The 16,912-nt window shown below is 45.7% G+C and overlaps 1 protein-coding gene across 1 annotated transcript in view; it reads left to right on the top strand.

Moving 5' to 3' along the window:
* Positions 1 to 1,808: 1,808 nt before the first annotated feature.
* URAD (ureidoimidazoline (2-oxo-4-hydroxy-4-carboxy-5-) decarboxylase) overlaps positions 1,809 to 16,912 on the top strand; it is a 215,996-nt gene continuing 200,892 nt past the window's right edge. The window contains exon 1 of the mRNA XM_069639008.1: positions 1,809 to 2,072. Within this exon, the coding sequence (XP_069495109.1) occupies positions 1,898 to 2,072 (175 nt within the window). The 5' untranslated portion in view covers positions 1,809 to 1,897. The remainder of the gene's footprint in view (positions 2,073 to 16,912) is intronic.

Genomic DNA, 16,912 nt, shown 5'->3' on the forward strand with positions numbered 1-16,912 from the left:
GACCTGTTCAGACCAGAAGGACCCAGGGCCCGACCCCCTGCTCAGATAGCAGGTAAGCATGAACCAACATGTGTTACTCCCTCTGTCCCCACAGGGCATCCCCACCCCCTCTGGTCGACCCTTGATGTTCCCATGTGCCCCCACCATTCTCGCACACAGGTGTTGCCTGTTTTGCTTGATTCTTCTACCCTGCTCCCCTCTCAACCCCTCTCAAGCCTACTTCTGCATGAGTCTGTCCTGATAAATTTTGGTTTCACCATCACCATCTTGTGGCCAATGCTGGATTTGACTTTTATGGACTTCATTGATTCACGGTGCGTCACCCTTTCTCAACTTTCATGCTGGACTTCCTTTGCATCTTGTACTCATGGTGGCCCTGAATCATGCTGTTCCCATCTTCATCTTGTATCCTGGCTTGCAACATTATGTGTTACTACTGACTTCTGCAATTGCATTCACTCTCCCCTCTTGCTTTTCCACTCTTTTGACTGCTAACTCTCTGTTCTCTCCTCCTCTCCCTTACTCCCTTTTCCTATCTGCTCCCTTAGTTTCTTCTATGCACCTACTCTATCAGAAGTATGTTAGCAACCTCGCCTGTCTCCTACCCCCTCCCCTTACTGGTTTCTTCCTCCCCACTCCCTCTTCAGCACTATCTGAAATGTCGTCAGGCCTAGTATGATAGTCGCTTGTTTTGTTCCTCCCCTACCTTTCTGCACCCCTCTCCTCACCTTTTGTTTTTCTCTGGCTCTACCAGAAATGTCGTCAGGCCTAGTACGTTAGTCGCCTGTCTGTTTCCATTTCCTTCCCACTCTCCCCCTCCCTTCATTATCTATGTCTTAGCTCTTGCACTATCTGAAATGTTGTCAGGCCGAGTACGATGGTTAATTTCACATCCTTACTGTTCATGGCCTGTAAGAATGTTATTGTATTTTCCCTTCTTCCCTCCCTTGCCTTGAAGCACTTTGAAACACATTGTGTATAGGCACTATATAAATAAACTATCATTTCATATCAATAGTGGGCGTGCAATACATTGCCTGCAGGACGTTCCTTCGTAACGTCCACATTTTCCCTTGTTCTTCCTCTTTTTCTGTGCTGCACCCCCTAACCCGCCCTCTGCGCAAGTCACCCTCTGCATGGTGTCTCGAGCAAAGGCATGTCGTGATGTGCCGAGCCTGCGCAAAGTCCACGCAAAGTACGAAAAAGTCCCACACATTAGAAACGACAAACAGGATTTATGCACGCAGTTTAGCATGCAAAGTTCTGATTTTCCATGCAGATAATTCCATGAATCGGGCCCTTACAGTTTCAGGAATGCAGCGAGAGATTTAATCTGCAGCTATTAAATCTCTTGCTGCATTAAGCCCCTAACAGTCTGGGGTGCCTCAGACTGTTTTTCTCAGCTTTAAGCAAGGGGGTCACTAAACATCATGTTAAAATTGGCCCCCACAAGGTCTGACAAGTCTTTAGCCTGTCCTGCTAATCATCATATCTCTCCATAACAGTGCCTTAAAGTAATGTGTTGCATACTGCACATTCAAACATTTACACACACCTATTATCTATAATATGCAAGCATTCCGTATGCAAAATAAATGGCAGCTCCATGCAAGACATGGCTTGGCATTAACACATGTAGTAGTTCTATCGTTTTCCGTGGTCCCCAGGTGGTGTGAGCGATTTTATACGCTCAGCGCTAGCCTAATCCGTTCCTTCCGAAGTGTCCTTCGTTTGTTGATTTAAAAGGTGCTGATTCAGTGCCCCACCAAAGCGAGCCAGCGCTCCAAAGTTCAGCAACAAGTTTAAACAAGACTGCGCGAGCTCGCCCTCCCGCTGCACGCGCGCAGCAAGCAGCTCGGCGCAGGTAGAATAGCATTTACCTCACAGAGGTGCAGCCATGGACATCGCAACAGCCAACGCCATGACCTACCAGGAATTCATGGACACCTTCGGCAACGTCGTGGAGAAATGTCCCCTCATCACGGCGGCAGTTTGGTCCAAAAGACCGTTTGATAATTTTCTTCAGCTCGAAAACAGTGTTTTTGATTTCATTGACGCGCTGCCTACCTCAGGTAAGAGCGCTTGTTGGTCCAAGTAAGAGCGCTTTTTATTTCAGTTAAAAGTGATTGTTAGTTCAGGTTAGAGTTCTTGTTCGTTTTCGGCACGAATGTTTGTTAGTTCAGGTAAGAGTGCTAATAGGTTTAATGTTGCCCCAGCACGGAGACGGCAGATTTGAAGCAGTGCAGGGTCATCATTCCAAAGGTGCATGGGGGAGGGGTACTGGGTGTGCGGGGTGAGGGTGTTTGCGGGCCGTGGTTCACTGCAAGACCCAGCTATTAATAATAAGCATGCAAAAAGCGTCTTGATGAAGGACAAACATACACTTGTTGAGATGTATGTTTATCAAGTGAGGTTGAATACATGGGAAGTAGCGGGACAATTATATTGGTTTCTAAAATTCAAAGAAGCACACGTGCCCGAAAACAAAGCCCAAATGAGCCAGTGTTGTTCTGCTTCTGTGTCAGGAACGCTGCTGGTAAGAGAGTTCTTGTAACCTGTCAGACTTGTCTAGTAGGGCTCTCTCTCTCAGTCAGGGGTCAAGTCCTAAAAATGAAAGTGGGGGGACTCGTCAACAAACGCAATGGGATGTGACGTTGCCGGAAAATTAGCATATCAAGGTGAAATATGCACATTTCATTAAATTGGCTTTGCATAACCACCCAAATTTAACAGGACGAGAATTTGCCTTTCATGAAATCAACACACACATAAAACCAAGAGAGGATACGTTCTTCTAATAGTGTTTTTGAGAACTTTAACAGGTGTGCATGTTGTAAACCAAAAACCAATACAAATGGTTTCCCTGAGACTTGTAGTACCGAAATGGGACATTTCACCTTTAGTTGTTTGATACTTTTCCTCAGGTTATATAGTGCAGTGGTGAAGTGTCCGGTATACAAACCTGACGACTGAGGCTTGATCTCTGAGGTCGTCTTTAATTCATAAATTCGAAGAGGATATACAATGTTTCTCATTTTATCTAGGGGGACTGAGTCCACCATCTAGTTAAAGTGGGTGGACTCCGTCCCCCGCGTGTATCTTCGATTTGAGCCCTGCTCCCGGCGGCGCCTAAACATCGTTGAGCAAGGCGCTCTCTGCCTCCCTGAAATCCAGTCTCATTTTAGCACCAGTCTCTACCCCTTTATTCCCTGTATGGGACTGGGCTTCGACCCAATTCGCCTACAACCAGGGCGGCTAAAGATAAACAGGGGCCCAATTCAAAGGGCTGCTTGGGGCACTCTGCCAAGATCCGGGATCAACCATGCCAGTCAGGTACACCTGCGTGCTGTTCTTTGCATGCACGCCCAGTGTATCTCATCACTGAGCTAGTACTTCCTTTGGTAAATGTGTCTTGTAATATGCAGACTAACATGACATATCAAGCTGGCAGTATATACACAGTCAAATAGAAACAGGTTATCTAAAACAAATCTCCCATCCGAAAAAAAGAAAGGGGCAGAGTTGGGTGCAGAAAAAAATTCAAAAGAGAGCAATGCCATGTTATAACTAAGGCACTTGGCCACTTCTTGGACCACAGCCCATACTGTGTATGAGTCCCATACCTGCACCTTTATTATAGAGCGATACAGGATGTCAGAGGCAGTTTATTCTTTGTGGCTTAAAGTGCTGCAGGTTATTAATTTTACACAGCAATCATACTAATTCAAATCTACTTCATGATTGTCACCACTGCAAAAACACTTTCACAAAATTGTTATTCTTGTACAGCAACCAGACGACTTAATCACCAATTCCTTGCTTCCCCCTTATTTCCAACTAACTCCTACTTTCTTTGTTAGGCCAAAGCTCCCCCAACCGAAAATGTCCTCGCTCCGCCTGCCCTCGCAGGAGATCCTGGGCTGGAGGAGTGCTGTTCATGACGGGTGAAGCTGGGCTCTCTTCCTTTCCTCAAGCCCCCTTGCCACTGGGCCTCAAAAGTGGGCTGGGCCCGGTAGGAGCGAAAACCCCTCTGGATTCATACCAAGCTCACTTTATAGTCTTTAGAGTCCAACTGGCCGCTTTTATATTTCCACGGCACTGAGGGGTCTACGCCCATCTGTGGCTCCCCCCTGTTGTGACATATCATAACTGCATCAATTTTGTGCTTATGTTGCAAAAGAAAAAATCCATGCCGCTCTTTGAAATATGCACCCCACCCCTTCATAATATTCTGGTGACTTTAAGTTGATCAGTCGGCGGTGGATCTCCGTGAACCCCATGGCCTTGCAAAACTTTGCCATTGCTCCATTCAGTTGTCTTCGAGATTTTTCGATCGCCTGATGCGACTCGGCCCTTCTCAATATCCTCCTTTGTATAATCTCTGACCACATCATTTCTGCATCCCCCAGGCGGGCCTCCAAGTTTTGCAGGTTCCCATCATTTCTCTGAGCAGCATTCCTCTGCCAAAGTTTGTTAGGTCATTGCCCCCCAGGTGTACATGCAAGACCTCGGGTTTGGGGTACCTCTGTAGTAGCCTCTCTACAAGCTATTCAAGCTGTGCCCATCTCATACCTGGAGCCCCCTACCCACACGGTTCTTCTGTCTCTTTTCGTCTTATTTATTGAGGAAAGGAAGTGGGAGGACATAACAATGAACTCTGAACTCTGTCTTGTCACATCTTTTCCAGCCTCACGTACCTCTTAAAACAGTTTGATTTTCAACCCCCAGTTTTCATAATGGCTTCCTGGGGCCATTCTTGTCCCAGCTGCCGACGTGGCTGCTCCGATACTAACGGAGTGGGTGCTGAAGAGTCCTCCTGTTACCGCTATGAGTTTCAGCACCAAATCCAGCACCCCTTTAAATTGAAACATGCGCATTGCTGAGCCATCTGCGTGTATTAATAGAGGGGCCCCGCTGCAAGGTCTCCTTGCCGTGAGGCTGCACACCGGGCAGCATGGGCTGTCCTTAATGCAGTGCACTACTATTTTCCTCCCTTTCCCCATCTGATCAGTTTTTGACCTTTGGAGGTGCAGTTGTGGTGGTTGCCTGAAACTGTTACATCTTCCCTCTTCAAGAGTCCTATTCCTCCCCCTTACTTGTTGCATGATACCAGTTCGCTGACCGCGAGGGCCCTGAAGAATGCCAAGGAAAATGCAGCTCCAAACATGGTTTCTTCAAAGCTGTCTCTGCATAATCCCCCCCCCCAGCCCTTTGAGCATGCCTTGCACTTTTACAATTTCTATGGGGCACCTTGCGTCTTCTTTCTTTCCTGTTTGCCGGACCCATCCCTTCTTTACCATCTTCATATAATGCTCTTTCGTTGGTCGGTCCTTCCCCCTAATTTATGGTAAAGGAGCGTTGCTCAGCTGAAAATTCCCGGGAGGTTCCTTTGCGAACAGGATTGAAAGTGGTCTCCAGATGCAAGGTCCTTTTTATGCCCATGGGATTGCAAGGACACTGAGGGCTGTCCCCACCACCTTCTGGCTTTTTGCAGGATTGCAACCCCGTTTCGTGGGGCTTCCCCACCTCCATCTGGGTTTCCCCTCCTGAATTTCGTGGGCTTGTGGCCCTGTTTTGTGGGTTTCCGTCCCCTCTATTGTTTCTCCTCCCGGGCCGTGGCACAGTTGGCTTTGCCCCCCTTGTCATCACCGCCACATGTAGTTGAAACACAGATCTCAGCTACAGTAGCTCAACCTGCCGAACTATCTCCTATCATTAGTGTTTTAAACAAACAGACCCTGATACAAGCAATGTGGCCAATAATGAAAACCGATGGGAGCACGGAAACTTTGGGGTGCTGGGGAGGAGTCACAAAGCAGGAGTGGGAAAACACACCAGGAAAGAGCAAACGGGCTTGGATGCAGCAACAAATCCAGTGGGGCAAGTTTTCTTTGTTTTTGCCTGCAGGGCAAACCCTGAATAAGGCAGTCGCTATCTGGGAACGTGGGGGGCTCCTTCAGCCTAACACTGGTAAACAGCATTGAGGCCTGGAAACACTACGCTGTTGGAGCGTTCAAGCCAGGGATGGACTGGCAAGCAAACAGGGCCCTAGGATTAATGTTCAAAGTGGCCCCATATTGCACATTTTCAGCAAGTTCAACCTTTTCCTAGGAGGACATTTGGAAATAAAAATAGGCTACCACACAAAAGAGGCCCTGGGTGCAGAGGCCTGCTGGGAAATCTCCAGAGTTCCCCTTAAGCCAGTCCACCCCTGGTTCAAGCTGCAAAGCTCGCACCACATTGCAGGTGAGACAGGAGCACAATAAAATCTGCAAAGCAACTGCAGTTCTTTTGTACCCTAGTTGCAGACAGCAACCTATCATCATGACCCCAATGGGGATTCCACACCAAAGTATCGAAAATGCTGTAAAGAGGTGCTAACAACCAGCACTGGAGTGCACATAACGAGGAGCTAACCTGTTAGAATGACAAAGAGGTGATAAGAACGCAAATCACTGGATCTGAATGCTCGTCTGATGACCAGCACTGATGGAGTTGCCTGCAAATGCTAATGTACTAGAAGACCTGTGTGGAAAGACACTGATGTGAAAAGTAGCAGTCCACTGTATACCACAAGGCTCAAGTTAGTGATGGCACCAACAAAAACAGCCTACCCCATGCACATGTCCAAGTGTGGTTTAATGTAGAAAATTACATAATAGAGCCAGGGGGCAGCGCCTTGGGGGCCTCCCTGAGGCCCAGGGCCCATTTCCGCTGAAAAAGTTGAAAGGCCCTGACGCCACCACCTGCCTTCGACCCTACTACCGAAACTTTGCAGTGATGCAAGTGCATTTTTCCACAGTATTAGCACTTTGTCAAGAATTGCACTGGTACAAAAACACATTGGGCCTCATCACAAGTTGAGCGGTATCCCAGCTGTATTTGCATTCTGCCCACCCGTCGGCAGTATTACCGCCGGATCACAGGTTGGGCGGTAAACATAATTCCCCATTCCCCATTGGGTTAATTGAACCCAATGGGGAATTTTCGGCTCGCTAATAGCGACGCGCTAATTGCCCCCGAAAATGGGCATTAAGTCGGCGCATTTATACCCAGCTTGGAGCAGGGGGTAAATGCTGCCAGACCTGTGATTGGGCGGACCCTTAAATGCAGGGGTAATATCTACCGCCTAACTAGTGAGTCAATGCAATTTTTGAAACAACAGGACAATGTTTTCCCTAGTGGTGATACAGAATTGTATTATCACTAGGATAAGCTTTGCACTGGTGAAAATATGCATTAAAAGAATATCAGGGTATTTGTAAGTCCAGCAATTCTGAAAAAAGGCAATATTAGTGGCGGGACACATTTACTGCCACTTTTTGGTGATCCTCCAGATTTTCATTTGGCAGGCAGATCTGGAGGGCAGAACAAATTGTCTGCCTGCTTTTGCAACCCATCTGCCAATTCCATCAGTTTTTCCACCAGCGTGGCATTTTTATGCTGGCCAAAAACCAATGGAATCCGCCTGACTATTGCACTTGTAAAAACAGGTTGTTTCCATAGAAATCCATTGTAAATGCCTCATGCAATCTTTAATTGCGGGAGGCATTTACACTTTTTCAAGCACATAGTGGAAAAGTAAATAATAAATTTGATTTCAAGAAGTGGTCGCCTCCATGCAATTTACTCCTGAGATCAAAACGACTCCATGTGTCTTTTAATTTTGGCCCTAATTAGTGCTAATACTGTACACAACTGCACTTGAACTGGTGTACATTTTCGGTGATATGGCCCCTCGAACACCATTTACTACATAGCAATGTTAGCTGAAAAAACATGCTGCCTCATTTTCTTGATGACTGAGACTTTGAAGGGTGGCAGTGAGTATGTTAAGAACCCAGTCATCAAACCCTGTTTGTTTGTTTGTTTGTTTATTCACTTATTACGCGCACCAGACCCAGAGGTAATAGGGCGCGACAGAAAGACAATGCAAGGCTTACATAGTTATGCAGTAAACAGGCATGTACAAAAATAATCCATGACTGTTTGGTATGTACAAAAATAATCCGCCCTGTCCTACCATACCATATCATTGCCACACCAAACTACATAACAGGCCATACTGTACCATACTATTCATGCCATTCTGTACCTTACCCTATCATGCCTATTCATACAATATCATACTATAAAATGGCATATCGTAGCAAGCTATACTCTGTTTAAACTGACACATATCAAAGCATACCCTACGCTATTTTACACTGCCATATGTTACAGTAGCATACCATGCCATACCAAAGCATATGCTATCCTCATTTTTGTCCATTCCATCCCAGAAATAAGATACTCTACCCTACCACATTCCCAACACGTCCCAACATAGTCTACTATACCATGCCATACCAAAACATATTGGGGGTCATTACGAGGTTGGAGGTAAGGGATTACCGGCACCGGTAAGGGTGCCGATGCCGGTAATCCCTTACCTCCGTATTCCGAGTTCCCTTTGCGGGTCCTTCCTTACCTCCTGCTTTTAGCAGGAGTTAAGTACGGGACCCGCAAAGGTACCTCGGAGGTAATTACGGTACCGTAATTTACGGTGCCGTAATTACCTCCTTCCCCATTCCCATTGAGCCCTATGGGGCAGAAATGGGAATGGGGGAGGGCAAAAGGTGAATGGGGGATTACCGGTACCTCCAACACTGGAATGGACCGGTAATTACTCCATTCACCATGCCAGATTTGGGACGGTTTCGGAGGCAACCATGGAGCTAATTACTCCATGGTTAGCTCCAAACCCGGAATGAGGACCATTATATGCTACTGTACATTGCGAAAAAACACAATACGGTGCCAGACATACTAAATCATGCAGGACCCTATTGTATGCTGCATACATTCCATCCATAACATATCCTATCCTGCCCTATGTATCATGTTACACCTACCATAATGCATTACATCAACTCTCTAAACTGCTTTCACTGTCAGACCACAGGATTCAATACCTCTCATCCCAATTCCACATATTGTGCAGCCCTAGTAAAGTTCTGTTGCTCAGTCAACAATTCATGTTGATACCCAGCGACGATTTAGCTAGAATACAACATGGAAAAAAAATACAGACAGCGTTTAGAGCAAACCACAGAAACAATATATAGTACTGTGCACACCAAATTATTTGTTCTAACGAAAACAGTGTGTATTAAACAGCAGACACACACAGGGCCTCAGTTTAAGTGAGGCAGCTACTTGCTAGCGCATGCTAGCTTTATATCTGTTTTCTTACCACCCCGGGGTGGACTGGCCTATAGGGAGCTCTGGAGATTTCCCAGTGGGCCTCTGCACCCTGGGCCTCTTTTGTGTGGTATTTCCACATTTTCTCATAGGAAAAGCATTGGGCTTGCTGAAAATGTGTCATGTGGGGCCACTTTGAAAATTATTTCCAGGGCCTCTTTTGGTCCTCAGTAATTATTTCCAGGACCTCTTTTAGTCCCCAGTCCACCCTTGTTACCACCTACACCATTTTGGATGAATTTCGTAGACAGAGAGGAGTCACAGAGTGCAGAATTCCCGCTTTGTGTTTTTCTCTTACGTGCAGGAACACCGCCAGTTTTTCCACACATATTTAATTTGACGCAGGGGGAGAGGCTCGAATCACCCTGGATTCAGGCTGCTTTTTACAGACGTAAAAAGTAGGCTGAATCCATGGGGTTCATTGTAATGGTGACCAGAATTACAGTTTGGTTAGTGATCGGGTTGGAAAGAAGACACAGGAACCAAGGGCCACCCCGAATTCTTGTGCTTTTTTTCCCACCCCGCTAGTGACCCATCAAAATCCCACAGAGAGGGTGTGGACGGGGGATATCTGACTCACTTAAAATGAGCCCAAAATAGGGTACTTGTTTTCCTGGGTGTCTATAGACACTGGATCCACAGCATGTCCACAGCATGTTTTTGTCAACAACTCTCATCAGTCCTGCCCAGCATAATCAATGGTGAGGGATCATGGGAATAGTTGTCTAAAACATCTGGAGAGCCGCTGGTTGCGGACCCCTTGCGGACCCCTTGCAAAAGGCACTGGATCCCTTGCATGCGAGGTGGTCAACCCTCGGAGATGAACCTGGAAGCACAGCAGGTGGAACAGATCCATCTCAGTCTCATTTCCACTCTTTCCCAAAACACTGTTGGGTGAGGCGACCTTGTGAAGAATTGTCACTGTACATTTAAAAGGTGCCTTAACTATTCATTGGCGATGTTGTAACGCATTTGTTGACTCTGCCGGTGACAAGCCAAGGGCAATCCTCATTTCAAATGCTTTATTCTTTACTCATTTATTCAGCCAGATGGAGCTTGGGAAACTTACTAAACCGCACTTATGATAAAATGGTGCTTTGCCAGCCTGAATCTGATCCATTCTGGCATTCTTTTGTGGGGCTATTACTGAGCACATTTTTCCACCATCAAGTGCAGGATATTATGTATTTAGTCCTCGTTTGGTTCTCTCACTTGTGAATTGGTCACATTTGTGGTTCTATGTGATTTACTCGAAAATATTTGATCAATTTCTTTTTTTGTGGTAGAATTGTCTGCAAATATATGCAGGGGAGACCCCCCCATAACCCTGCCATAACCCCACTACATTATTTATTCACCTAAACCCACCACCCACATATATTTGCAGCAAAAGTCGTTAAAATAAATTCTATGAAATAAAATTCTCGGAGGATAGCTCAGGGGCAACATGCTTGCCTTTGAAGCAAGACGACACGGAGCACCACAGGTTCAATCCATGGGTCCGTGCTTAGAAACCTCTGGGTATTAAGCGTGTTATAAACAACAAATATCATATCAAATTCAACGAAATCTACTGCGGCAAAACCTCCCTATGCCACATTTGTAAGTACTATGTTGCTTTCTCCATGATTTCAGATTATGCCCTTGCCTGGGGTTAGTGGTTTCTATCTGTTTAAACAAAGTCGATAGCACCCCTGTACCATCATCACCCTCGCCATTTAAACTGGGATGTCCCACAAGGGGCCACACATTCACCATTACTATCAACAAAATGTTCATCCAATCTCTCATGCAGATTGTTCACTCTTATGCTATTAACACAAAAGTCATCAAGTTTGGTTCTAAACCACATCTCGCATCCACAGAGTTCTGGCCCTAATATTTACTGCAGTACCTAGTCCAGCAGCAGAGGTTAAGACGCTGCCGTCGTGCGGGACAGATATCTTTCTTTCAAACCCTTGGCTTCTGCGATGATCAGAGCTGATGCCTCATTTGAGAATTGCATTCTTCTGAAACCTGAGAATGACTTGAAATTATCAGCCTTCCCACAAATGCTCTAGCCAGATATCAAACCCGTCTGTAGTTGCCGCATTACTCTTCCTCATACAGTGCACTCCTCTGTCAGCACTGGTTGCCATTTGCTCAGAGGATCAAGTACAAGGTTCTGTGTGCCATTTATGGCTATCCCCTTCCCTTTCCCACAAACCAATTCAAGATCCGTACCCCAGAGCATCCACTTCATCCATTGAATCCTCCAATGGTATCCTGCTGGCTGTCCTAAAAATAGAAAGGTAGCATGATCGAGAACATTTGTTGTCATAGCAAGGTGCTTACACTTGAAACAAAGTACCCTCGGAGCAAAAACCTGCTGATTCGCTGCATTGTTCTAGTCACTGTCTAATGATAACTGTGTTTGGTTTAGTACCAAGAAATGTTACTGGGCGAATACTGCACTTTATATCTCTGTAACACAATTGAAGTTTGAGTCATGCACATGCAATTTGACACTCATTACCTGGATGTAGATAACCACCTCCTCACCCCCTTATAGTCCAGTTTCTTTTTGGATAGCCCACCTTTTTTTCTAGGCTCAGTCTCGCCCTCGCAAAAGGTTTAAAAGTCTGTCATGATGGATAATGCTTTTGAAGAGATTGGGCCTCATTACAAGTGAGGCGGAACGGGTTAACGGGACCCGCTAAAGGAGGCGGACCCGTTAAACCCTTTCCGCCAAATTACAAGCTCCCCTCGCGGGACCCGGTAAGTAACGCCTGGTCAAACCAGGCGTGCTTACTGGGTCCCCCGAGGGGAAGAGGGAGCAAACAACGGGCCGCTCGTAATCGGCCCATTGTTTGCTCCCTCCCCCATTCCCATTCAGCCCTATGTGGGCTGAATGGGAATGGGGAAGGTCTGGGCCCCGGTTCCTGGAGGGAGGAATTACCGGGCCTTCCAAACTCGGAATGGCCCAGTAATTCCCCATTCTGGGAACCCGGACCCGATTTTGGCTAATAGCGGCATGGCTACTGCCAAAATCGTAATGAGGCCCCTTGTCTTTGAGCATATTCATGCCACCATTTCTTCTAAGATTCTTCTCTCGATTACTATATGTTTACTGCTATTTCATTTCTCTGTTTCCTTTCTTTAAAATTTCTCTGTCGTTTGCATAGTTCTTTGGCTTATTTATTATACCATAATTATACCGCTCACTGTTCTGGCTCTCTGTCGACCCCGTGGACCTCTCAACTCCTTCCATGATCTAGACTTTCTCCTTCAGTCACTTCCTGCCGACATCCCCATTGTCATAATGGAGGACATTAACCACCCCAAATCCTCTGCAGACACCTGCCTTGAAATGAACTCCCCCCCCACCTGACCACCAACTCTACTCCTTCCACAACCAGCAAGTTCACTCTGGTGGATCTCTCTTGACCTTGTTTTTCTCTCTAATTCACTCTCCACCTCTGAATTCTCCAATGGCATCTCTCCTTCAGATCACTTCATTGTTCACTTTAACATCTCGGTCCCTCCACCTTCTACTCCTCATCTGCCCCCTTCAATAACTAAGAGAAAATTCAGGTAGTACTCTCTTGCCCCTTGCCGTAATGATGTGACAACCTCTCTGCCCCATTCATGCCTCTCTATATACCATGCTTTTCTTAGGTTCACTACGCACTTTTTACTTCATTTGACCAGCATGATCCTGCTCGCATATGCACGCCTTCGCGTCCCTGCTTTCAGCCTCGTGTCACCTCTGAAATGTAGACCCTCATACCAAACTGACAGCATGACCTACAACACTGGTTCAAATTACCGACCCTAGCCCTCCTAGCCTTCAAAAACTATCTTACTGCCCTCACCTCTGAACTGGACTCGGTCAATTCCTCCTACTTCACAAACCTAATATCCCCCTTTGCAATAACCCTGCAACCTTTAATCTATCCTCCAAACCTTGCTCACATGTCCCAAGCCAATATCCTTTGATTCCCCCCTTTCTGATAATATCTTTGCTCACTGCGTATCTTCTAAATCTCAAAAATGTGTGACACTCTCACAGCCCCCTCCTTCTTTCTCTGCAGCCTTCCTTCTGTCCGTCACTTCTGCCCTAACTCTTCTACTCTCAACTACTTCTATCCTAATTCTCCTATTGAATTAGCACCCATCCTTCACAGCGTCAACCCACTTTGCGCTCCTATTGACTATTTCTTTCCCCAAATGATCAAAGATTTAGCCTCAATCACTTGGCCACATATCTCAGAGCTCTTTAACATCTCTCTCTCCAGTGGAATCTTCCATCCCTTCTTGAAATCTGCAACTACCTTACCCCTATTGAATAACCCCTCTGCTGACCCAGCAACGTATCAACTAGTTTCTCTCCCTCCTCATTATTAAAAGGTTGGTCCTTGAATGGATGGTCTTCAATTCGATCACTAAGTACCTTGCGGACAATAGCCTTGTAGATCCATTTCAATCAGGCTTTTGTAGGTAACACTCCACTGAGACAGCACTCATTCATATCTCCAACTTTCTCTCTAATGTTCACCACTCCAAACTCTCTTCTATACTCATCCTTTTTGGACATCTTTACTGCTTTCGACAAGGTTGACCACTTCGCTCTCCTACTCACTCTCAAGGACCTTGGATTACACAAATCTGATCTTGTCTGGATCACCTCCTACCTGGAAGGTCTATCCTTTAGAATCTCTTGGAACTCACAAACCTCGGATCCCGTCCATCGCTGTGATAACATCCCCCAAGGATCAGTGCTTGGGCCTCTCCTCTAGGAAGACTTATCACGTCCTTTGACTTTCACTGTCACTTTTTTGCTAATGACATGCAAATATTTTTCTCCTTTACCTCCTTCATCAGCTATCTCAGAACAGATTACGAACTGCCTCACTGCAATTTGACACTGGATGTCCCTCTGTTGCATGCAGAATTCTTAGAAAATTAAAGTAATCTTTCTCCTGGCTCCCAATACCATTCCTACCCTCCTCTCTCCTATGTCTGTCCTGCTCCCTTGTCCAAAGCTCAGATTCTTGGGGTCCTCTTTGATAGCAACCTCTGGCTGCAACAATTTATCACTACCACTGCCTTTGGTGCTCGTATTAACCTCCTCAACATTTGGAAAACGTGTCCTTTTCTTACTAACTACTCTACAAAAACTCTAATCTCCACCCTCATACTCAGCAAACTTGACAACTGACCAAGCCTATCCCTTGGCCTTCTTTGCTTCTCTTTCCTCCCTTTAGAAAAAGTCCTCAACTTTGCCACCCATATTTGCTACAACCTACCCAGATCCTTCCCCACTTCTATCTACTGACAAGATGCTCGTTGGCTCTCCATGCACAACCGCTCTCTTTTCAAGTTCCTTCTCCTAGTCTACAAGGTCATTAATGGGCTTGCTCCTCAGTACCTGTTTTATTGCATCTCAGTTTACTCACCCTTTCGTTCCCTCTGATCCTCCTCTACACTTAACCTCACTGTCCTACACAATCCCTGTTCTTCCTTTCACTTCCGCGCTTTCTCCCTACTCGCCACGCTCCACTGGAACACACTGCCCAGCACCATCAAAGTTAGCCAAACGTACTTGTTAAAAAGAGAGTTCCCACTGCCCTCTCCCCCATCCTCCAAACCTGACCACACCACTCCTCATAGGGCCTCTTAATAATGTAATTTTGAATATTTAAAATTCAAATAATGTCAAATGTGAATATTATTTTTATAATAGTACTCCTCTTTAGTTTGAAGCACTTGGCCTCTTAGGTTAATGTCACCTTTGTAAATCACCTGTTTTCTTATACGCATATTGGTTTCTTTTTGTTTTGTCCCTGATATATGTACCAATTTTTCACATCCTCATAAACTGGCTCATCCCGTCTTCCTGGTAATGTCTCTGCCATTTGTGAATGTGTGATTGTAAGTCCTTTCTAATCAGAATTGGCTTTCCTATTCTTAAAATTAATACAAATGAATTTCTCTACATTTCTCATCATATTTGGATCAGTGGATCCCCTTCAGCTTCTTTGAGTAATTTTGCAAACATATCTGAAGCCTGTATGAATTGAGGAGTTTAGAACAACTGTGAAGTAGTTTAATTTGGACCATATGGGTTCATTATGCTGGAAGCTGAGATAAGGAGAGTCAGATTTTACCCTATTCACCTAGAAAATGTTCTCCTTTGATCAGTCGATGCCTGCATTTGGAAAAATATTCATCAACTCACTTCCTTACACCTGTGAGCATAACGGTACAAATTCGTTTCATCGACAGTCGTTTTTACTTCAGTTTTTTAACGAATACACGTTGCAGAAAGAAATCATCATAATTTTGGGCTGGGCATGGGAAAGGGCTTTTAAGGGGTTAGGGGGGTCAGGAACAGTTAAAAATAGGCGGGGGAGGGGGTCTTGGTGAACCCCCACAAAAATAATTTCGATGACATTATTCTGCAAAATGTATTTGAAGAAACAACAGTAGTAAAAAATGACTGTCAGTGATATGACATAGCACCAGCATAATATATTTGAAACGGGTTTGGACAAGCCTTCTTGTTAGTGGTTTGTGCTCTATGCCCCGTGATAATGGTGGTCCTGTGGTGAAGCAGCACTGACTGAACATGCCTGTTTTCCAGGGCTAGTGGGCAGTAGTTGGCAGGGTGAAAGGTAGTTTTGCCACCGCCTAAATACCAATCCATATGCCCTGACTCTAGCAGCCCCTTCCCCTAAATGTGTCTTCACCTCTTCACATGGATACACAGCCCAACACATTCACAAGCTGCCCTTTTGCTGTCATGTTTTAGACCTTTTCATTACACTGTGAAATCAAATCACTCTGTCTTACACACACCATCTATAACAGGCAGCCCAGCTCTCCATCAGCCCCACCTGATTCGGATGTGGAGATACCACTGACTTTGCTTGCAGTTTCGCTGCCCTGCCTTCAACTGCATTCATTCTGTCTTCAATAACCCACGTTGCAAGTCAGTGAAAGGCAGAGGGTTTTGGTGGGTGTCGGTAGCTTTTCTACTGCCACCTCTATCTTACGAATGGTGGTATCCCCTTCATGTTCATCCTTTACAGGCATCAGAGAGATAGCAAAGAAATACTCTTTGATCAGTCATGCATTTCTGTTCGAGCAGAGGGAATTCCTTTGAAATCTCGGATGCATGGTTAAAGGGTGGGTATGGGACTGCCCCTGCTGCCCCTGCAAGCAGTGCGTAGGTGGAATGCTACGTTAAGCACCATCTGGCGGTGCAGGTATGTTGTTCTGCCAGACTCATTACAACCAGTGGGCCACAGTTGTATGTCCCTCCTACTTGTATTGTTCAGTTTTGTGGGGTTGTTATGGCAGATACAGTGCAGATGTATTGGCACGTTTTGCATCTCCTGATGTTGCCGGGGCGGTTGTTATGGCAGATACAGTGCAGATGTATTGGCACGTTTTGCATCTCCTGATGTTGCCGGGGCACATTCTAGGTCTTCTTTGCTCTTGAGCTAGTGGAAATGTACTTCTGGTCAGAGGCTGTGCTTGGTGTCTTGGTTGTTTGTATAAAATGAGAGGAGCTTATTTAACAATGTCTCTCAGCTCGTCACACCTGCTGAATATTGGTTGTAGATTCTTAACAATCCTCTGCAGTCGGGTTATTGCTGGATGGTGGGGGGCAACCAAAGAAATG

Source organism: Ambystoma mexicanum, chromosome 7q (assembly GCF_040938575.1).
Source record: "Ambystoma mexicanum isolate Mex_15411 chromosome 7q, UKY_AmexF1_1, whole genome shotgun sequence".
Classification (NCBI taxonomy): Eukaryota; Metazoa; Chordata; class Amphibia; order Caudata; family Ambystomatidae; genus Ambystoma; species Ambystoma mexicanum.